Source organism: Gorilla gorilla, chromosome 14, assembly GCF_029281585.2.
Source record: "Gorilla gorilla gorilla isolate KB3781 chromosome 14, NHGRI_mGorGor1-v2.1_pri, whole genome shotgun sequence".
In the NCBI taxonomy this organism is placed as follows: Eukaryota; Metazoa; Chordata; class Mammalia; order Primates; family Hominidae; genus Gorilla; species Gorilla gorilla.
Genome location: NC_073238.2, coordinates 50,476,104 through 50,499,258, shown reverse-complemented (window position 1 = coordinate 50,499,258; position 23,155 = coordinate 50,476,104). Strand labels below are relative to the sequence as shown.

The 23,155-nt window shown below is 37.4% G+C and overlaps 1 protein-coding gene across 4 annotated transcripts in view; it reads left to right on the top strand.

Annotated features, from left to right (window-relative positions):
- SOHLH2 (spermatogenesis and oogenesis specific basic helix-loop-helix 2) overlaps window positions 1–23,155 on the top strand; it is a 48,306-nt gene that overhangs the window by 10,010 nt on the left and 15,141 nt on the right. For all 4 annotated transcript variants that reach the window (XM_055360646.2, XM_063697261.1, XM_063697260.1 and 1 more), the window contains exons 2-6: window positions 4,017–4,231; window positions 12,238–12,299; window positions 12,380–12,484; window positions 14,667–14,766; window positions 16,501–16,611. In XM_055360646.2, coding sequence (XP_055216621.2) covers window positions 4,017–4,231; window positions 12,238–12,299; window positions 12,380–12,484; window positions 14,667–14,766; window positions 16,501–16,611 — 593 coding nt within the window. The remainder of the gene's footprint in view (window positions 1–4,016; window positions 4,232–12,237; window positions 12,300–12,379; window positions 12,485–14,666; window positions 14,767–16,500; window positions 16,612–23,155) is intronic.

Sequence of the window (23,155 nt, the reverse complement as noted above, 5' to 3'; positions counted from 1 at the left end):
AGTTCTATATTCTCAATAAAGCATTACCAGAAAAAGAAAAAATTAAACATTTATAGTTAAGAAGCAAAATGAACTCAACACCAGTAATAGGTATTATATATATATTTTAAAATTAAAACATTAAACAATATAAAAACTCCATATGAAATGGATTTGTAAAATGTATATGAACAAAATTCATTTAAGAGAAGGTGAGAAACTTCAATTTACCATTAATCAATAAGGAACTATAAAATGAAATGTAAGATCCAGCTTTATAAATGTCTTCAGAACCAGATTTTCTAGACATGTTTTACCTAAACTTAAGATGCGGATAATTTCTGTGTTTTATAAACTATTCAAGACCATAGAACAATATTTTATTCTTCAAGGCTGGCATAACCGTGATACCTAAACAAGATAAGGCAATACAATAAAACAAAATTATAACAAGATTCACTTATGAACATAGATGCAAAAATCTAAAGGTGAAGGAATTGAATTCATTACACATTATGAATAGGTTTATCCCAGCAATACTGTGATGGCTTGACATTAGGAAATCTATTAATATGATTCACTGCCTAACAGATCAAAGAATAAAAAAAAATATCATGTTATACTGAAAAAGCATTTAATAAATATCAACACCCTTTTCTGATGTAAAATTGTTAGCTTCCAAATAGAAACTTTTTTAACTGATAAAGGATGTTGATCAGAAATCTTCAGTAAGTATCATATTTAGTAGTAAAATCATTTGAAATATTCCCACTAAAGTCAGGAACAAGACAGGAGCACCTACTATCACTCCTGTTATTCACCTTTGTTTTGGATGTTCTAGCCAATGCTTTAAAGTCAAATAAAAGGCCTAAGTTCTGGAAATAGAGAAAAAAGTGTAATTTTTTGAAGGCGGTAGGATTGCCTACCTAGGAGATTGAGAATAATCAACGGAAATGTATTGGAACTGAACAGAGAGTACTATAAAGTGCATTACTTGAAGCAAGTTCCTTATACAGAAATCAATAGCGCTTCTATATGTCAGCTATAATCAATCAGAAAATATAGTGAGTAAGAAGAGATCCCCTTTACAGTGACCTCCAAAGGTTGAAATATCTGGGAATACGTAGGACATATCTGGGAATACATGCTAGGACACATGCAAAATCGATATGAAAGTCCATAAAACTGAAGATCATAATAGACCCAAATTCTCTAAGATGCATACTTCCTAAATATGGAGATTTAATATAGCAACAATATTTTCTAATTAACTGTTAAAATAGAGGCCACCATAATTAAAACTTTAACAAGGTTCCTTGACAAACTGATGCCAATTTCTGTTGGAAGAGAAATTGTTGGAAAATATATAATAACTGAATTGAAAAATAACAGGGAAACATGCTCTGTCAAATATCAAAACACACTATAAAGAGCTAGTAATTAAGCAGTGTGGTATTAACCAGGAATAGGCAAATAGATCAGTGGATCACAATGAAGTCCAGAAACACACGCACACCCCCACACACCCCTACCTGGCATTGTGAAAACTTCGCTCTTGAAAACACTGAGAGAAGGTTAGTCTGTTCAGTAATCCTGTTGGGTCAATTAGTTCTGCATTTAAAAAAGAAAACTGAAAGCAGATACCTACCTCATATTAATCACCAAATAAACTCCAGCTGGGATAAAAAGCTAAATGCAAAAATAAACCCTTAAAAGTATTAGAATACTCTACCAAAGCATATTTTAACATAAATGGAGATGGCTTTGAAAGCAAGATAAAATTCACCAAAGCCATAAAGGAAACAGTAGATTTGTTACTAAATATTAAATATTTATTAGTGACAAGAGACCTTATAATCAGAATTAAAGGGCTGGGCACGGTGGCTCACACCTGTAATCCCAGCACTTTGGGAGGCCAAGGTGGGCGGATCACCCGAGGTCAGGAGTTCGAGACTAGCGTGGCCAACATGGTGAAACCTCATCTCTACTAAAAATAAAAAAATCAGCCAGGCATGGTGGCGGGCGCCTGTAATCCCAGCTACTCAGGAGGCTGAAGCAGGAGAATCTCTTGAACCCAGGAGGCAGAGGTTACAGTGAGCCGAGCTCACACCACTGCACTCCAGCCTGGACAACAGAGTGAGACTCCTTCTCAAAAAAAAAAAAAACAAACAAAAACAAAAACAAAAAAAAGAATTAAAGGCAGAGTGACAGACTGGAAAAAAAAGTAGTTGACTAATATCCAGACTGTATAAACTCCCACAAAGCAATAAGAAAAATACAAACCACAAATAGGAAGGTGAACAAAGGGAGTAAATGGGCATGCATAATAAATATGTGATAATAAAATGCAAATTGCCACTAAAATGAAAAGATACTCCCTTCATTCAAAAAATGCCAATAAAAAGGATAAGATTTTTTGCTCACAATACAAAAATTTTTTAAAGGTTAAGAATAATCAGTCTTATTAAGGGTTTGGGGAAATGAGTACTCATATATACTGCTTATGGGGATATAAATTTTTGTATCCTTTGGAGTATGCAAAACAAGTAAAAGTTTACTTTCTGATTTTCTAGTTTGGATTCTAGGATATATGCTTATTTGCACAAAGATGTATTTATAAATGTATTCATCATGGCACCGTAATAACATCAAAACCCAACACTGGGAGAATGTCTCAATCGTCATCATCGAAAATAAGGAAGACTGGATCAAGATGACAGATGAGCACATTCACCCCTGATCCCAACAAATAATAGAAAACGTATTTTTATGAGAATAAATCTATAACCGCCTGGAAAATGAGAATGTTCCCAGTGAATCAGAAATTTTGAGGAATTGTTGAACTATATTGTTAAATGAAAAAAGCAACTCACTTCAAAAAATACTAACAGCCCATTTATGAAAAGCTATGTATGTGTGTATCGTACTTATATGTTTGACACAAAAATCGTCTGGAAGGATAGACACCAGACTCTTGACAGCAGTTCCTTCCAGAGAAGGGATTGAATTAGGATATGAGAGATGGTAAAGGAAGGTTGACTTTTTTATAAAAAGAAGGAAGAAAATTAGGTGAGCAGGTAGAAGTGCCAAAGCTTTGCTTACTTTACTATTGCCTAGTTTCTTGCACCTCACCTGTTCGTTCTTGCAACCCTCAGGAAACCAGGCTGAAAAGAGAAGGAAGCCCCACAGGGCCACTTACACCAGCATCCTGCCCTGTGGAGTTGCTTCTTTGCCAAGCTGCCTTTCTCTTTGTACAAGTATTTCCAGCCCCTTCACTCACTCTTAGCTTCAACTCTAATAACCTCCCAGATCTGTTTTCTCATACAGATGTCTATGGCCTGGCATTTCCAATTGTCTTCTATTTCCATTAATTTAAGCATCCCCATTCTTTGGCATTTTCAGTGGGTTGAGTTCATTAGCTGTAGAGAATAAAACATACAGAAATAAAACGTGAAGTTGGGAATGCTCTTTTTCCTAATTGAATATACTTGAAAATATCTCCAAATGCAAATGGCCTTTTTGGTTCCTAATATTGAGGTTTGAATAGCACATATATTCCATTGAAAGGACTTTATTTCAGTGTTTCTTATGATTTAGGAATTTAAATCTTTCTCTGTTCCCTGGAATGTGTGTTTCACCAAAATAAATCATGTGGGAGAGTCATGACTTTGATCCTTTCAGCAATAAGCAGATTTTCCAGCAGGAAAGACTTTTGGGAAACTGAGTCATAAGAACTCTATCATTTAATAGGATGAGAGAGAAATTTGCAGAAAAACTGAAGTAGAATAGCATTGGTAGGCAAAATGTTTAAAAACAGGGTGACCTTCGGATCTAATCACTAGTCTAGGTACTGAAGATGTGAAATTAGTAGTTCCTGTCCTTGAGCTGCTTATAGTTGACCATCTAGCCAGTCAGACTAGATATGGAGTCAATTGTTGTGTTATTTGTGAGCTTTATTTATCTTATCCTCTCATACATGACATTTTCCCTATGCCTAGGTAATAATTATGTGACGCCTCTGCTTCCTTCTCTTTCAGGCAAAAATAGACATCTTATTAGTTGGAGATGTCACTGTGGGCTACCTGGCTGATACTGTACAGAAACTATTTGCAAACATAGCAGAAGTCACCATCACCATCAGTGACACGAAGGAGGCAGCAGCGCTTTTGGATGATTGCATATTCAACATGGTTCTCTTGAAGGTGCCTTCTTCACTAAGTGCTGAGGAGCTGGAAGCCATCAAGTTAATTAGGTAAACTTCAAAAGCCTTGATGCTGTATCTTTAGAATCATTTTTTTAAAAACCCATTTTTTTAAAACTCCTAAAAAGATGATATATTTCTATTTTACTTTTCAAATTGAGGGGCCAGGGAGTGGCTCATGCCTGTAATCCTGGCACTTTGAGAGGCCGATGTGGGATGATTGCTTTAACCCGGGAGTTCAAGACCTGCCTGGGCAACATAGTGAGACCTCTGTCTCTACAAAAAATTTTAAAAAATTAGCCGGGCATGGTGGCATGCACCTATAGTTCCAGTTACTGGGAGGACTGAGGTGGGAGGATTGTTCAGGAGTTTAAGGCTGCAATGAACTATGATCATGTCACTGTACTCTAACCTGGACAACAGAGTGAGATGCTATTTCTAAAAAAAAAAAATGAGGGATATTTTCATGGGGAGAGTCTATGTACATGTTGTTTTTATTTCCATTTTGTGGTATTTTATTATAAGGAATTATTTTAACTTGAAAATAGGTACGGATTAGAATGTAAGAATCAATTTGTCATAGAAATTTATTTAGTATGCAATGCTTACATTATTCCCACACATACTCCTTTTTAATAACTGTATCATTAAAATGGTACATCTTTCCAGAGTTCATTAATTGTAGTGGCAGACACTAATAAGGAAGTGAGCACTCTTAGCTCTCTGCCCTGTTAGCTGGGGACTGAGGTGTCTCCTGGAGCCATGGGGCCTTCTGGATTCACTGGGTCCAGAAACCACCACCTCCAGTGTTCTTATTTTCGTCTTGCAGTTCCACATAAGTTCTGCTTCTTTTCTTTTCTTTTCTTTTTTTTTTTTTTTTTTGAGACAGAGTCTCGTTCTGTTGCCCAGGCTGGAGTGCAGTGGCGCCATCTCAGCTCACTGCAACCTGCACCTCCCGGGTTCAAGTGATTCTCCTGCCTCAGCCTCCTGAGTAACTGGGATGACAGGCAGGTGCCACCACGCCTGGCTAATTTTTGTATTTTTAGTAGAGATGGGGTTTTACCATATTGGTCAGGCTGGTCTCAAACTCCTGACCTCGTGATCCGCCCACCTAGGCCTCCCAAAGTGCTGGGATTACAGGGGTGAGCCACCACGCCTAGCCAAGTTCTGCTTCTTTTTAACCCACTCCAGCTCTAGAAAATTGGAGCCCAGTAGTGGGAGAGTTAGATTCTTCCCTGCCACTTAGGATGTATTTACATAGGGTTAGATCAGAACAAATTTGTTCTCCTTCCATGAAATACTTAATAGATAAAGTAGAATTGTCAATTATATTGGAACATATGAGAGCTTGTCAGCATTACAAGACAGGCCTCTTTTTTGGCTAAAAAATTCAGAGACAATATTTTGATCCCTGAATAAACAGGCAAGCAAAGTATGTTAAGGGAAAAGAAAGGTTGAAATAAGAAGCCCAAGCCATCAAGTTACTTATTAAACAGAGAGACAGACAGACAGATACTACTCTTGGGGTTTCTTAGAACAACTGGTCTGCATTTCTTTTGGCTTTCTACAAGGTGTATGAACTCTAGACACATCAGGCAAACTATCTACCTCAAAGTGAATTCCACTTCTAAAACCTGTTGTAAACTATCCTACTTCTGAGAATATGCTTATTTTATTACAAGCCTTAAAAAAAGGGAGTTCCCTTGGCTGGGAACTCATCATAATACTTCATTTATATCATATTTTAAAATTGTTTACAGCAGCTACATGAGGCAGGTGGAGCAGGATTTTATTGTCCTTACTTGACAGATGAGAAAACTGAGGCTGAAGTGACTTGCCTAAGACCACATGACTCATTTTTACAAAACTAGATGAGAACTCTACTCTTCCCTTCATTTTCTTTCTAGAAGTCTGTAATTAATTGACTTTTGTATTGAAACCACCTCTTTTTCACCTGTGAGGTTCAGTATGTGCCAAGCTGGGTGTATATCAAACATAGATATGGTTTTGAAAGAGCCCCAGACAATTCAATATGACTGGTCTCTCTCTTCATTCCAAGATTAGGACCCTAGCTGTGCCTCTCTGCATGGAGTAAAGCTTTGCATTTGCTCACTATCAGAGCCGCCTTTTGAACAAGATAAGAGTGAAGTTCTGTTTAAGAACCAGCTTTATGTTTAGCTGCAGATATTAAAACCTAGAAGGTTAGAGGAGAGAATTTCTTGTCTGATACTCACTTCAGCAGCTTTTATTGCCCTGAGTAACATAGCTTAAGATTTCTTAGCAGAGAAAAGAAAGTAGATGAAGGTACCAAGTGTATAGCTATGCAAACGGTAGTTCTGTTATTTTGCCTTAAAAGAAATCATTTGTTTGAAAGAAAACAAATAATTTGTGGAATACACCTGGACTTGTATTCCTTGTTTGTCTCCTGTTGCACTTGTTCCCAACACCCAGTGAAGGTCTTGACTACCAGCAGGTGTTATCTGCCTTGCTGTAGCTCCAGTGAATGCCTGTATGGATGGGTGGGAGAAGCGCCGTCCTAGGCAGGCAATGCCTTCTAGCTTTTTTGCTCCTCTCTGCAAAGGGACAGAGTCGTTTGGTTGTGTGTGTGTGTGTGAGGGTGTGTAAGCTTTGCTTTCATGGTGCTGTCCTCAGAGGCTATGAATGTCTCTGAAGTTGCCTTTCCTCCCCTCAGAATTGTTATGAGTTTATGAATTGTTTAAACCCCTGTAGAGGATGTTTCCAGTTTTCAACCTATAGTTTTTCTTATGGTAATGAGTCTTGTACATGTACTGCCCCATTTGTAAGGAGTTTAAACCTTTATCTATCCTAAAGCACTACATCTTTTGAGTTTGGGCTAATATTTAATGACTAAACCAAAATGAAAAGCCTGGCTCTACTTTTCTTCTGCTGTATTTTAACTTTTTCTCTTTAGATCTTTGTTGTTGTCTGGTAATATCTCAAAAGCTATGTAGGTCTAGGAAAATGTACAACTACGTACCTTACTCTTGTTTCTCTGGGTGCTTTATGTCTCCTGTCAGTGAATGAGGAATTGATGATAGAATGAAAGTGGCCATATATATGTTCAGTATTAGAGCATATGATCACAAATCTATACATCTGTAAGACATATAGATTTTTATTGAAAATAAGAATGAAGTTTAGCCTGTTAGCTATAATATTAGATTTATTTTAGAATAAAATGAAAGCAGCTTCCTTAAAAGATTCTTAAATTTAATCTTACAAAACTATGTTTTAAGCTAGGTGCTAATCATTCACTGACTTTAATCATTCATAAAATATCAGTACTTTACAGACTTTCTCAAGAATTATGGCACATCTCACTTATAGGTTAACGTTCCTGATAGTACTGCCTAATTTGTTTTCATCTCAAGAATGTATTGAAAGAGTATATTTTTATTGAGCAGATGAACTCAGACACTACCTAGTGGTGACATATTTAAGATAATCTTAGGATTCGTTTGCTTAGCTCCAGAATTCCAGGGATATTTCACTCTTGGCTTAGATAAGTTCTCAAAATTGAGGATACTCAAAGGGCAGATACTTGATAATTCAGACACATCCTGATACTTATCTTCCAAAGACGGGTACAGAAAGTTTAAATATGTTGTAAACTCGTCAGTATATGGGGAGTTGTGGTTTTCTTCTCAATGAAATGGTTCTGCAGTTAAAATTCTGTGATTCTCATGAGCTCAGAGCAGTTTGGCAACAGAAAAGGAATGCAGGATGTGGCTCCATCTGCTCCGTCAACAAATCAAGTTTGAATCTGATTTCATTTCTTCCCCATGTAGCTTTAATTGTCTGACCAGCTAACTGATCACTAAGGAAACCCAATCTTGTGAGCCACAGAGATCTAACAAGTTGTCCTTTTATGTCTCCAAGACATCCTTGACTTGACAGTGTAACTCATTAAATCTTACTAGGTAGTTTACATGACCTACTCCTCTGAATATTCGACAATAAACACAGTAACAGCAAAACATCTAAGTAGCTTTACTAAAACCTTTGTCCTACGAATTGGTGGAGGAAGTGAATAGGAACTGAGGACAACTCCAGGTCTTTATAACTTCTAGCACCATGTCACATGGTGAATGTTGCAGCAGGAGCTCTGTGGGAGAGCCGAGTGGGAACAGGGCACACCACTCTTCACTATTAGCCAGAATAAACTATCAGAGCTTAATTAAGTAATTAACAAGAACATTATTTGTTACAAGTCCCACGTAGGTCATACCAGGTTAGTTTGGCCGCATTTAGCCCACGGACAGAATAGTGGGTAACTGTACTCAAGAAAACCACAACCCAAAGATGATACTGGCTTTTGTCCCTGGAAATCCTTATGGCTCTAAGAGAAGTAAAGGTAGAAATTTCCGCAGGCTTCATAGGGACTTATAACACCTCTTTGGCCCTCTTAGATGATAGATTTCAGAGGCCAGGGCTTTCCTGAGACCGTTTGATCAGCAGAGTGTACAACTCAGCTCAAAACACTTGTATATGATCTTTGTTTTTTCAGCTACCAGAGACAGATCCGGGGATGGGGGCAAGACAGTGGGTGGGTACTGCTGCAGGTTGAGCTGATGCTGGCTCCAGTTCTAGAGGGCACTGCAGGCAGGCATAGGAATGGAACCCAGAATATCAGTATCCAATCTCAAAAGTGAGGTGTAGCCTCAGGAAACATCATGACATTTAAACAGCGTAATCGTGAAACATGAGGGAAAATGGATTGTCCCCAAATAAATTGCAAACACAAGAGACATTAATTGAGAAGGTCTCAGAGCCTACAGTTTGATTTTGGTATATAGAAGAGGAAGTACTATCAGTTGGTGTGGATAAAAGTGATTTTTATTTTGGTTTGTTTTTGCATTGCTTAGTTTTGTTTCAAGGAATATTCATTCACAAAAAAGAGAACATTTTCTGGTTGATCCTAGAAACTAGAAACTCTTTTAGCTTATTGATTTGTAGGGAATGTGAATGAACAGCTGAGCTTAAGACCAGAGTATTGGATTCTGGGAACTCTTATTGATTGCAGGAGTTCCCTATATAGCAGGGGGAGTGTGTGTTTGGTAATTGATTCTGTGCTAATAACAAAAGTCCAAGAATCCCACCTTTGTCTGATGTAAAGCTTGAAATTTGAAAGTCATCAGGGCATATAAATCCATATATCCATATCTTACATATTTTTGTGTCAGTAAAATTAATTTTCAAATTTTTGAAAAGTCGGGTTTTCAAAAATGGACATAGGAAGATTTCTAAAAGCAAACAAACCTGTTTTTAAAAAATCATTTAACTTAGGAGAATTTACTTTTTTGAATCCACTATGCAGTATTTTTTATTTCAACATTTAAACTACCCAATAATTTTCTTTCAGTCCCGTCTGCTCAGTCCATTATTCCCTTTCACCTCTCTTTCCTCATTCTGTTGTCTGTACCTCCGTTATAATCCACACTTTCTCATCACGTAAAAATATGTATACGAGGCTAGGCATAGTGGCTCTTGCCTGTAATCTCAGCACTTTGGGAGGTTGAAGCGGGAAGATTGCCTGAGGCCAGGAGTTTGAGACCAGCCTGGGCAACATAGTGAGAACCCATCTCTACTAAAAATACAAAAAAATAGCCGAATGTAATGGCACACACCTGTAGTCCCAGCTACCTGGGAGGCTGAGGTACAGGATCGCTTGAGCTTGGGAGGGTGAGGCTGTAGTGAGCCTTGACCACGCCACTGCACTCCCGCCTGAGTGACAAAGCAAGATCCTGTCTCAAAAAAAAAAAAAAAACAAAAATTATCTATCTATCTATCTATCTATCTTTCTGTCTGTCTAAAATGTATATATTTATTTTCATATATATATGAAATGCTGACATCCTGGCAGGCATCATTCTGATCCCCCTATTCCCTCTGTGTCACCACACCACCTACACCAGTGTAGGAAGTGCCTTTCTTACCTCCACATTTGGTTGGCCAGGCAAACTCTATCCTCCCTCCTGCATATGCCTATTTTGATGATAATATTCTGAGTTTCTCATTTCCTCATAAAAACCATATATTCTTTCCTTTCTTCTCTCTCAGCCTAAACTCCCCAGAATTCATAGCACAGAATCAAGTCTGAATGGACGTCAATGTGGTGTCACATTTTCTTAATAATCCTGCTAGTCTGAAGTAATTAATTTAGTAAATACTCTGAAATATTTAACTTTACCAAAGGTTCACAGGTATGCCCGCTTTCCTTACCATCAGCTTGTGCCTGGATCACTGCCCTAGGGTCTTTCCAGTCCACCTGTGTCACCCCTATCAGCGCATCCCATCATAGGCAGAGTGGTCTTTCTGAAATGCAAATGTAATTGTGTTGGTTGCTCCTGAGCTTCATAGCTTTCCGTTGCCCATTTTTCTTCAATACCAAACCTTTCCTGTGGCCTACCAGGCCTTCTGTGAGCAGAGCCCAGCCCTCCCTCGCTGTTTGGTCTCCACTTATGCTTTTCTTCCTCAGATGCCCTGTGCCAGAGCTTTCCTGGACATCTTGTACCTTCTCAAACTCACCTGTTCTCGACCACCCCAGGGCTCCTGCATATGCTGTGCCTTTTGCCCAGAGTGTTCTGTGCTGCACGTCTGCTTTCTGCCCTCCCCCTCTCCCCAGCCTTTTCTGTGTCTAGCCAGAACCAAGGGTTGTCTGCCTGGAAGCCTTCCCCAAGGCTGCTGAGGCAGGTTGGTGCCCAGACGTGGACTCCTCTTGGCCCTTTTGGTTTTCCTTCCTGGCATTGGACACATTTTCAGCCATAAAATTATCTATAATGATTTGTTTAATGTCTTTTTGCCCCAAGACCTCCAGCTGTGTGAGAGCAGGAACCTTGTCTGTCTGTTTACCATGATATCCCCCAGAGCCTAGCACAGAGCTGGCACATAAGAGGTTCTCAATATATATGACTCAGATATATAAATTTATATTAATATATAATGTAATTTGAAATATAGAATGTATACTTACTTCCAAATGCATATGTAAGATAAACTAACAATGTTATACAGTGGGGGTGATCCCAGTTCTCATTTTAATAAATAAATAATAACCATATATAACCACATGCTAATAAATGATGTTTTAAAGTATTTGAGAATAGTTTGCTTTTCTTAGGTAGTTTTAAACTGTTCTCTTTAAAGTCTCTTTCACAGTCACATTCTCCCAGAAAATCATTTCATTTTGGCTAATGCCAAGGCTCAGTATCCATCCAATTATCGAATTCCAGACTTACTGTACTGAGTTTAGTGAACTATAATGCCACTTTAAGAAAAAAGTTTTATTTGAAAAATTTCAAGAAATAAAAGGGGAGAGAGTATAATAATACACCCATAATGTAGCCTCAGCGGTTACCCACATCTGGCTCATCATGTTTCTCCCTACCTTCCCACCCCTGCCCACCAGTGGATTATTTTAAGACAAATCTAAAATACTGTTTTATTTCATCCATAAATACTTTAATTGGTACCTCTCTAAGGTGAGGACTCAGAGAATAACCACAAAACCCATATTATACCTGAAAATTAGTAATCACTTCTTAGTATTGTCAAATATCCCATTAGCATTCAAATTTCCCTGCTTATCCTTATGATTTTTTTTAAACTGTGAGTTTATACAAATCAGGATTCAACTTTCCTTTTTCTTGTCTTGTTCTTTAATTATATATATATTTAAAAGGAGTCATTTGTCTTACAGAATTCCCCCCATTCTAGATTCTGCTTGTTTCATTCCCATGATGTTCTTTAAAATGTTTCTTTCTTTCCACAAATTTCTTGTAAACTGATGATCTGATCAAAAATTTGGATAAAGTTCAGGCTTTTTTTTTTTTTCATTTTTAAGAAAAAGTGATTCATCTCTTTCCTCACTGATTTGAGATGCTACTTTTACTAAATTTCCATATTAATGATATTATTTTAAATTCTAAAGAAATGAAGAAAATCACTGTAGTTAGTTCCTAATAAGCTAAACTCCTGAATCTCAATTTTTTGAATAATGATTTTGCTTCATTTTAACATTTTCTTTCCTCTCTCAGATTTGGCAAAAAGAAAAATACACATTCACTGTTTGTTTTTATAATCCCTGAAAATTTTAAAGGTATGTACCTGCTAAATATAGTATTTGTTTTTTCTCTAAATAGAAACTATAAGGTCAATATTTAATATAAAGATTCTTAGGTTGTATTTCAGGGCATGGAACGGATATTGCTTTAACTGAACCACTGACAATGGAAAAAATGAGTAATGTGGTAAAATACTGGACAACATGTCCCTCAAACACTGGTGAGTAAAAAATTTCCAAAGGTTTCAAAATTTGAATTAAAATCTTTGAAAACTCTGCTCATATATTCTGACAAAAACAAGCATAAATAAAATAAAGGGAGAAATATGTATTCTTTACCTGGAAAGAAAAAAACTACATCTTCAGAGGTTTAGAATGTGTTGCCCAAGGGCAAATAGAGTGCTGCGGTAGGCACAGGGTTTTGGGTGGGGGGTTGATAGCAGCATTGTGTTACTATTTTTTTTTCTTTTTTCTTTTTTTTTTTTTTTAATTATACTTTAAGTTTTAGGGTACATGTGCACATTGTGCAGGTTAGTTACATATGTATACATGTGCCATTCTGGTGCGCTGCACCCACTAACTCGTCATCTAGCATTAGGTATATCTCCCAATGCTATCCCTCCCCCCTCCCCCCACCCCACAACAGTCCCCAGAGTGTGATATTCCCCTTCCTGTGTCCATGTGATCTCATTGTTCAATTCCCACCTATGAGTGAGAATACGCGGTGTTTGCTTTTTTGTTCTTGCGATAGTTTACTGAGAATGATGGTTTCCAGTTTCATCCATGTCCCTACAAAGGACATGAACTCATCATTTTTTATGGCTGCATAGTATTCCATGGTGTATATGTGCCACATTTTCTTAATCCATACTCTGGTTTCTCTTCAGATCGTATAAATCTTTCGCCTTTTACTATTTTTTTTTCTTTTTTGGTAGCCTAGCTACCATAATTTCTTACTCATTAAAATGGAATTAACCGTGCTGTGTCATTGTGTGATTATCTAAAAGCCAGGGGCCCTAACCTACAATTGTATTGTGCTTTCTACTTTGCAAAACACTTGCATATAAATTATTTTACTTCTTAAAGTTAATAGGGTGGTTGCCCTTTCTGTTTCAGATTTTAGATGCAGAGGATTAATGTCAATGCTTCAATTAGACCTCACATTTCTAAACTCTTTGCCTATTATATTAAGCATATCACCAGTATCTAAACACTTTAATTAAATTAGCTTTCATTTGGCTTGTTTTGAAAGGACAGACTCCAATTACGGAAATTAAATTCTACTGGAATCATTATTGGTCAGTGACTATTTTTGGTCTTTCTAGGCCTGGGATACTAAATAAGAAATCTTTTAAAATTAAGATGATGTTAAATTGGGACTATTGTTGGTCAAGGAGTACAAGGTTTTGGTTACGTAAGATGAACAAATTCTGGGGGTCTGTAGTGTGACTATAGTTAACAATACTGTATTGTCTACTTGAAATTTGCTAAGAGGGTAGATCTTACGTGTTCTCATCACCAGAAAAGGTAACGATGTGACGTGATAGATATGTCAATTAACTTGATTGTGGTGATTATTTCACAATATATATGTATATTATCAACTCAAGTTGTACACCTTAAATATGTACAATTTCGAATTGTCAATTATACTTTAATAAAGCTGGCAAAATTAAGATGATTTTTTCTTAAAATGGGCCTGAAAGACATTTTCTGGATTCTCCTGATAATGATTATATGAGATTTACTTTAACAGTCCTTTTTAAATGTTCTTTTTAAATATTCAGATGAGTGAGTCTGTTTGTGACATTCCAGTGGCTCCCAGCCCTTGTGGTTCTTCCTGGAAATGGCTAACTTTGGTGACCGAGGGCTTTTGCAACCTCTTCTTATTTGGTTCTCAGTGAAATAGAGCAGCTGCTCGTCACCTGCCCATGCCCTTCTGTTGGTCATGACCATGTCTGCTTCCAGTTGTCTCGTCTTTGCTCTGAGGATGAGCAGCTGCAAAAAAGGAAAAAATTTTTTTCAGATGCTATATTTCGACAGTGCAGCTGCTTGTTGAAGACTCATGCATGTTTTTTGTCTCCTGACATTTACCTATAAATAGGAACTTGATAAATAAACTCAGTCGAATGTGTTTTAAGCACACCTGTCGCTAAGTGACTAGAATCTGGCTTAAAGGTATCCCGGGGTAAATAATATAGAGTATTTTAGTTTTTGCTTTCTAACCTAGGTGGTTTTATATTTCACAGAAATCTATAAATTGCTTTCAGTTTTAAAAATACTGCTTTGTAAAATCTATTGAGTAAAAGACAACTGCATTAAGGATTGGGGCTTGTGTGTTTGATTAGCGTCATCTCCTTAAGTGACTTCAGAAATAAATAGTCCCCCTCTCAAAACTTTCAGTTAAGATTGAAAACGCAACTGGACCTGAAGAACTTGGATTGCCCCTGCAGAGGTCCTACAGCGAACACCTGGGATATTTTCCTACTGATCTATTTGCCTGGTTAGTTTTTTGTTCTTTTTCATAATAGCAATATTTTTAGAGAACTTATTGATTGTGGCTATTTTGTGGAAGAGGGGTGCAGCATTTGCTGTACTTAAGAATCCTGAGCTGGCACCATGGGTACACATTACAGAAGTATTCAACTTAATATAAGGAAATACTTCATAAACAATTAGACTTGACCACAGGGGAACAGGTCAAATTGTAAGGTAGTGAGTTCCCCATCATTGGGGAATATGATCAGTATTAGAGTCTGTGTTATCACTAAGCAAAGTTAAATAGCGCAATGGTATTTAAACTTCATAAAAGCAGTGAAATTCCTCAAACAAAAATTTTACATGGAACCCCAATATTTAAACAGACAAGATCAGCCTCACCTGTTATACACCTACTACTCTGCTTCTTCCCGTTGTCTTTCTCGAACTCATGAACCTATCCCCCTAGTTATTGAAAATCTCCCTTTAAAAAGGATTTAGTATCTTTTACATACCTCATGTAGCTTTTGGAATCTTCTTGTTTGGTATACAAGGCAAGTTTTAGTGTGTGTCTCTGTGTCTCCTTGTGTTTCTCTGTCTCTCTCTCTCTCATAGATATTAGAACTGGCATTCAAACCTGGATTGGGTAGGCAGTTGAACTGGGGATCAGACCCTTCCAATGCTAGTATGCTTATAAAATTCAATTTTTGTGAATTTCTTCCCTTCACTTTAAGCTGATTTCCAAGGAGGTTTTAAGTAGAGCCTAGGGATACAAAGAATGGACATAACTGCTGAGGGCATGCGTACTGATGATGGTGAGAATTTTAAGTTAGTCACTTCCAGAATTTGTAGAATGTGGCCATCTACTGTTTTGAACAAGAAAGGGACTTGGCAGTCATTAAGTGTGGTTAAACCAAAGCTGACTTTGGTAACGCAGAGATATCAACAGCTTTCTTGGTCTTATTTAACATTTTAATCTTAAAGAGGCTTGCCGTATTAACCCTTATCTAGGATATGGGGTTGGGAAAGGTTTTGGAAGGTCTTAATTTTCTTATATTACTTGCAACTGCTTTTCTTTTTAAAAAAGTTTTTATGACTACATAGTATGCATGTGCTTTTTGATCTCTACTCATCTTGAATCCTTCTGTCTTCCCTCAGTATCCTACCACTGTAAATAAAATTTTCAAATCAAGTTATATCTCTTAGGATAGAGGAAATAGGATTAGTTTGCAAGTTTCTTAGATTAATGTATTTTTAAATCAATCAGAATGCCTGAAGAAGTTCTGCAAAAATAGTAGAGCCAGAAAATGTCCATTAAATGACAAATTTTAAAATGGAGGGAACCTGCGCTTTGCTGGTCGGGTTGGCCTAGGGTGTATCTTGTCCTTCTAATCCTTTATGCATTTTTCCTGTAATGTACCTTTCCTTCTGAAGGGTGCATAGTCATATAATATGGTGTAGTCATAATTGATGAGGTCAGAATGTTTTAATCCTGCTTGTATGTATTGTTAACAATTTATTTTAGAATTTTGATCAGTCATTGAATTTAGGATGATTTTGATAACATATTCTTTTGAAATTTTGAAATAAACATTCTGCACCAAATGTCTAAGATATGGTGTTTTGACACTTATTGCCCCTTTGTATGAAGCAAGAGACTTAGAGAATTATCCTTTGTTTAGTGTATTGGTGCATATTATTTAATTTTGCCCGACAATTTTCCCCTTTAATATATGGTATGATTTTCTCTTGTTTCTAGCCCTGAATCTTTAAGGAATGGCAATGGGCTTGAATTAAATGCTTCGTTGTCAGAGTTCGAGAAAAACAAAAAGATCTCTCTTCTTCATTCAAGCAAGGAAAAACTAAGAAGGTGAATTTTAATATAGCACTTTTTAAGCATTATTCTTTTGTAGGGAGAAATTAATTAATTTTATAATTTTTTGTAGTATTATTAAAAGTATAAGTGAAACTAGTAAATTTAGCAAACAAATAGATGCCACTCACTCATTCAGCCTTGTAGTCATTCAATAAATGTTTCTGAGTCTGCAGTGCATGCCAAAGAAGGATTGGAGAACTGATATAAAAAGTAAGTCCCTGCCTTCAAAGGTGTTCTGAGTCTAGTGCTCAGACAGACTTTTAAATAGGCTATTAAGTAGAAAATTATGCTTTTTAATACATGTCATGATGAGAACACAAAATAAGGACACTAGGAAAGTTTTCTAAGACAGAGTAAGGGGACAGTAAAAGTTTTCTTGAGATGGCAATAGCTAAATTGAGCTTTCCACACATTGCAATTAATTTGGTTTGGAAATCAGGGAAGGGTATTTTATATGGAGGGAATAATAGGTACAGAGGTTGGCAGTCTTAGAGAGTCCAGTGAATTTATGGAACTGCGTGTATGTCCATATGGTTGGCCTTCAGGTCACAAGGGGGAAGAGGCAAAAGATGAGAGGTAGTAAGTAGGGGCTGGGTATTTCATGCTATGAAATTCAAATTATAACCTAGTCTGTTGGGCAGTTGCTAAAGGATTTTAGCAAAGGAGTGTTATGATGAGATTTATACCTTAGAATGAACACTCTAATAGGATGTAACACAGTGAATTGCATCTGGAGGCCAGAAGTAGTCTATAATAAGAAATGATAATTTCCTGAGCTATGGTGTTAGCAATGAGATAGAGAGGAATAAGCCAATTCTAGATGTATTAACTAGGAAGAATCAGCATGAGCATGGCTAAGGATAAGTGAGGTGTAACTCCCAAGTGGATGGTGACACCATCCACTGACGAAGAAGGACAGTAGAATGGCAGTGTGAGGTAAATTTATTTTTACTCTTGTTGAGCTTGAATACTTCTAGGTTTGAATACCTCTTGGAGTGCAGAGTTGGCCCTTTGATTCCAGAGAAAGGTCTAGGCTTAGAAATACAGGCTCAGAGGAATCAGGACACAGCATTTCTTTGAAGCAATGGACATAGGGATGGATATAGGATGATTGTGGGAAGCACGTAGAGAAGGGACTAGTGGAGAAAAGAACCTTAGAAAGATTCTCAGTATTTAAGGTACAGGCAGCAGAGAAGGAATCCATGGGGAACACAAAGAGTTACTAAGGAGATAAGAAGAATACCAAGAGGCAGTGGTATTGAGCAGACCAGGGGAGAGGAATTTCCTAAAGGAACAGGTGCTCAGGAGTATCATGTGATGCAGAGAGATCAAGTAAGGTTAAGAGCTGGTAATTGACTATTTGTATTGAGCCAGACCTAGATGTCATTGATCTTGGCAAAAATAATTTCATTGGTATGGTTAGAGAAGAAGCACCATTGCAGAAAGAAAGACAGGAACACAGATGAAATGAAGGTGTGAAGTATTTACAAAAGGACTGAGGGTAAAGTACGAGATTTTGATAAGAGGCCAGACTTTAATATGCTTATGTTACAAAAGAAGCAGCTGAGAGAGAGAAAGAAGTTTTGAAGATCCTCATATTCTAGTTATCTGTGGTTGCATAAAAATTAAAACAAGATTTACTGGCTTGAAACAACCACCATTTTATTGTAACTATGTTTTTATGGGTTAGCAGTTCGAGCAGGGCTCAGCCAAGCAATCCTGCCTACATGACATTAACTGAGGTACTCATAGTTTTCAGCTGGTGGATGGTCCAGTCAGGAGGGTCCAAGACATTGCGTATCTGGACTTTTGCCAGCATGGGTTGGAAGTCTGAGCTCAGCGGGGGCTGTCAACTGAAGCCTTTCCAGTAGAGTAGTTTTAGTGTCATTGGACTTCTTTCATGGTGGCTTAGGGCTCCTAGAGAGAGTGTTTCAAGAGACAGGAAGGGGACGCTGCCAGTCTCTTCAGGCCTGGGCCCAGGCCACTTCTACCATATGCTAGTGGTCAGAGCCATCACAGGGTCTACCCAGATCCAAGGGTAGGCACATAGACCCCACCTGTCAGTGGGAGGAAGGTCAAATAATTTTAATCCCCCGCAGCTGATAAGGAGGTGTTGGTGATGGAGTGAGCATCCCTGAGGAGGCAGAAGGCAAGGGAATCCAGAACCAGGTGGAAGAATGTCTCTTCCATGGAAAATGGAGAGGAGGAGTTTAGGCTCAGTGTGAATTCACATGAATTTTTCGATGGGGCCCGATCAGGGAGGAAGTTGAGCAAGTTCTTTGCTGAATGGTCCCCCTCCATCTGCTGAAGATTAGTGGGAAGATGATGGGGTTTGGGCTTGATGGGATGGGATGGTGGATAGGCTACTCTGGCTCTAAAGGGCTTCATTCCCATGACTGCTGCCTTGCTAGGTCAAGACTTAGGGCCTGCTGGCCAGTGCTGTCCCATAGATCTCATTCATCTGAAGCAAAATGAGAAAAATACAGTGCACTGAGTATTTTTTAAAGCTACATATTATACAATTGATATCCTAAGATTGTATTCTCCATACTTTATTTGATGTTAAAATAATGTTGATATTAGCAAATGATTATAATGAAATGATGCGAGGAAACATTTATTCCTTGTTTTTTCATTATTTTTCATGTCCAGATCTAATGGTGGGAATCCTTTATTGGTCCCCCAAAGTTACGTGTTAGTTTTCTTTTTAAAATTTTAATGGTTGATGAAAACTAAAATCTAAAACCACTCATCTAGTAGACTGAAAAGATGCTTTGGGGTTGTTCACATCTGTGGCATTATCTGAAGGACTAGAAATCTTTGTTTCTCAAAAAGAAGAGCTGTGACAAGGACCTCCCCCTTTCTCTTTAGAGATTTGCCTGGGAGCTCCCAGGAGGTAAACACCATCCCTGATTAGTTTTTGCCTTTCCCTCTTAACCTGACCATGCCTGTGAATCTGAAATCGTTGCTTCTAGTCTGTTTCCTTTCTTCCTCCTCCTCTTCCACTCACCTGCTTTACATATGGTTTTGGGTTTTTGTTTGTTTTTAAGCAGTAGTGCAACATGATGTTTGCTAATGTTAAGGAAATGATGGTTCTGGCCAATATTTTTGCACTTGGGAAATTTTTTTCTCTGATACTCGCATTCTTATTAGAACATATTAATCAAAATTAGCTAATTCTTATATTCTTGGTGAAATCCCATTCATTATATATTTATAAATACATAAACATGTTTTTATCTTGTAAAGTGTGTATTCTCCAAATGATGTCATCACATTTTTGTGTACCCATGAGTCTGACATGATGGTGGTGTAATAATTTTGGGGGTGTCTATTCACTTGAGAAGAAGGGAAATGTTGAGCTTTGCCATAGTGTCCCACAAATGAAGACTTTTCCAGGACTAGACAAGTCTTAAAGATTCAAGAAAGGTAGAACAGGCAGTTCTCGGAGGGTTCCAAGTTGTATCTGGCCCAGATACCTTTCCCTGTGAGTCCTTGTTTGTTTGAGACACATTTGTACAAAGGAGAGCCCCAAGTAGACATACGTGCCTTGTTTCAGATCTTAGAGGGAAAATGTTAAGTCTTTTACCATCACATATGATGTAAGCTGTAGCCTTTTGTGCATGCTTTTTTATCAGCTTAAAAAAATGTTTCCTTCTAGTCCTAGTTTAGGATTTTATCATGAATGGATGTAAAATTTTGTCAGTCTTTTTTTCTCTATCTAGTAAGATGATAATTTCTCCTCTTGTTTGTTAACGTGGTGATTATGACTGATTTTTTTAAATGCAAAACTTAACTTTGTCTTAAGGTGTAGATAATTTTTGTTTATTGCTGGATTATATTTGCTAATATTTTGTTAACAATTTTTGCGTCTGTTTATGAAAGATATTGGTTTGCAGTTTTCTTACAATGTCTTTATCTCATACTGGTCATATAAAATGAAATGGAAAATCTTCTGTTTTCTGAAACAATTTGTGTAGAAATGTTATGTTTGATAGGATTCAACGGTGAAGTCATCTAGGCTTGGAATTTTCTTCGTGGGAAAATTTTAATTACATATTCAATTTCTGTAATTATTATAGGACTAAATTCCCTATTTTTTCCTTTTGGCTGTTTTTTTCTGTGTCAGTTTGGTTAATTTATGTCTTTCAAGAAATTTGTCCATTTAATCTTAATTGTCACATTTGTTTAACAACATGATCTTATTATCGTTTTAACATCTACAGGTCTGTGATGATGGCTTTTTTCATTCCCGGTATTGATAAATTGTGTTTTCTGCCTTGTTTCTTGATCAGTCTAGCAAAAAAAGGTTTGTCAGTTTTATCGATTTTTTTTCAGTGAAGCAGATTTTGATTCATTGATTTTCTATATTAGCTCATTTTTTTATTTCATTGATTTCTGCTCTTTGTCTTTCTATACTTTGTGGGTTTTTTGTTTGTTTGTATGTTTGTTTGTTTTGAGACAGAGTCTTGCTCTGTCACCCAGGCTGGAGTGCAGTGGTATAATCTTGGCTCACTGCAACTTCTGCCTCCCGGGTTCAAGCAATTCTCCTGCCTCAGCCTCCCAAGCAGCTGGAATTACAGGTGTCCGCCACCACACCTGGCTAATTTTTGTATTTTTAGTAGAGATGGGGTTTCACCATGTTGGCCAGGCTGGTCTCAAACTCCTGACCTCGTGATCTGCCCACCTCGGCCTCCCAAAGTGCTGGGATTACAGGCATGAGCCATCGTGCCCGGCCTCTATACTTTGCTTTTTAAAAAAAAAGTCTTTGAAAATGTGGCACATATACACCACACAATACTATGTAGCCATAACAAAGAATGAGTTCATGTCCTTTGCAGGGACATAGATGAAGCTGGAAACCAGCATTCTCAGCAAACTAACACAGGAATAGAAAACCAAATACCGCATGGTCTCACTCATAAGTGGGAGTTGAACAATGAGAACCCGTGGACACAGGGAGGGGAATATTGCACACCAGGGCCTGTCGAGGGGTTGAGGGGAAAGGGGAGGGAGAGCATTAGGACAAATACCTAATGCATGCGGGGCTTAAAGACCTAGATAACGGGTTGATGGGTGGAGCAAACCACCATGGCACATGTATGCATATGTAACAAACCTACACGTTCTGCACATGTATCCCAGAACTTAAAGTATTTAAAAAGTAGAGCGGGTGCAGTGGCTCACGCCTGTAATCCCAGCACTTTGGGAGGCCAAGGCGGGTGGATCACGAGGTCAGGAGATCGAGACCATCCTGGCTAACACGGTGAAACCCTGTCTCTACTAAAATACAAAAAGTTAGCTGGGTGTGGTGGCGGGCGCCTGTAGTCCCAGCTACTCGGGAGGCTGAGGCAGGAGAATGGCGTGAACCTAGGAGGCGGAGCTTGCAGTGAGCCGAGATAGCGCCACTGTACTCCAGCCTGGGCAAGAGCAAGACTCCGTCTCAAAAAAAAAAAAAAAAAAAAGTCTTTGTAGGTAGAAACTTCCATCATTGATTTTAACCTTTTCTTCTTTTCTAATATAAGCACTTAAAGCTAAAACTTTTCCTTTATAAAAGTTTTTCTCTACGCATTGCTTCAGCTGCATCTCATCAACTTTGATATATTTCCACTATCATTCAGTTCAAAATATTTTCTCATATCCCTTGTGATTTTTTTCTTTTCACTAGTAAGTCTTTTCACTGTTTAGAAGTGTATAACTTAACTTGAATGTTTGGAGACTTTCTAGGTATTGATTTATAATTTAATTATGTTGTCATCTGAAAACATGCTTTGTAAAGTTTCTGTCCTTTGTTATTTTCTGAAACTTGTTTTATGGCCCAAAGCATGTTCTCCCTTGATGAATGTTCCATATGCATTTGAAAAGACTGTATTCTTCTGTTTGGGGGGTGTAGTATTCTATAAATATTAATGAGGTAGAATTAGTCAATAGTGTTTTTCATATATTCTGCTCCCTTACTGATTTTTTGAGGATTAAGTTTTTCAGTGACAACTCTTTTTCCCTTTCTTTCTGAGAGTTTTTGCTTCATGTAGTTTGAGATTCTGTTGTTAGATGCCTGTCTTCTTGCTGAATTGACCCACTTATCCTAAGGAAATGATAATGCTAATTTTTCTATGCTAGTACTCCCTGTCTTAAAAAATCTACTTTGATATTAATATAGCTTTCTTGTGATTAGTATTTGCGTGGTTTTTTTCTAACCTGTATATGTCTTTATATTTAAAGAGTGTCCCTTGTAAATAGCATGTCGTTGAATCTTGTTGTTATTTTTTACTCATTCTGACAATCTCTGTTGTTCGTTTTCATATAATATACTTACTGTTAACTGCAGTTTTAGGTTCACAATTTTTCTATTTGTGTTCATTAATCTATTTTCTTTTTCCTTTTATTCTCATTACCTGCCTTCCTTTGGATTTATCAAGTATACTTTAGCATTTCTTTTTATCTCTTTCATTGACTTTTTAGCTGAAACTATTTTTTATTGGTTGCTCTAGGGATTATGATATGCATCTTTAACTTATCATAATCTACCTTGAATTGA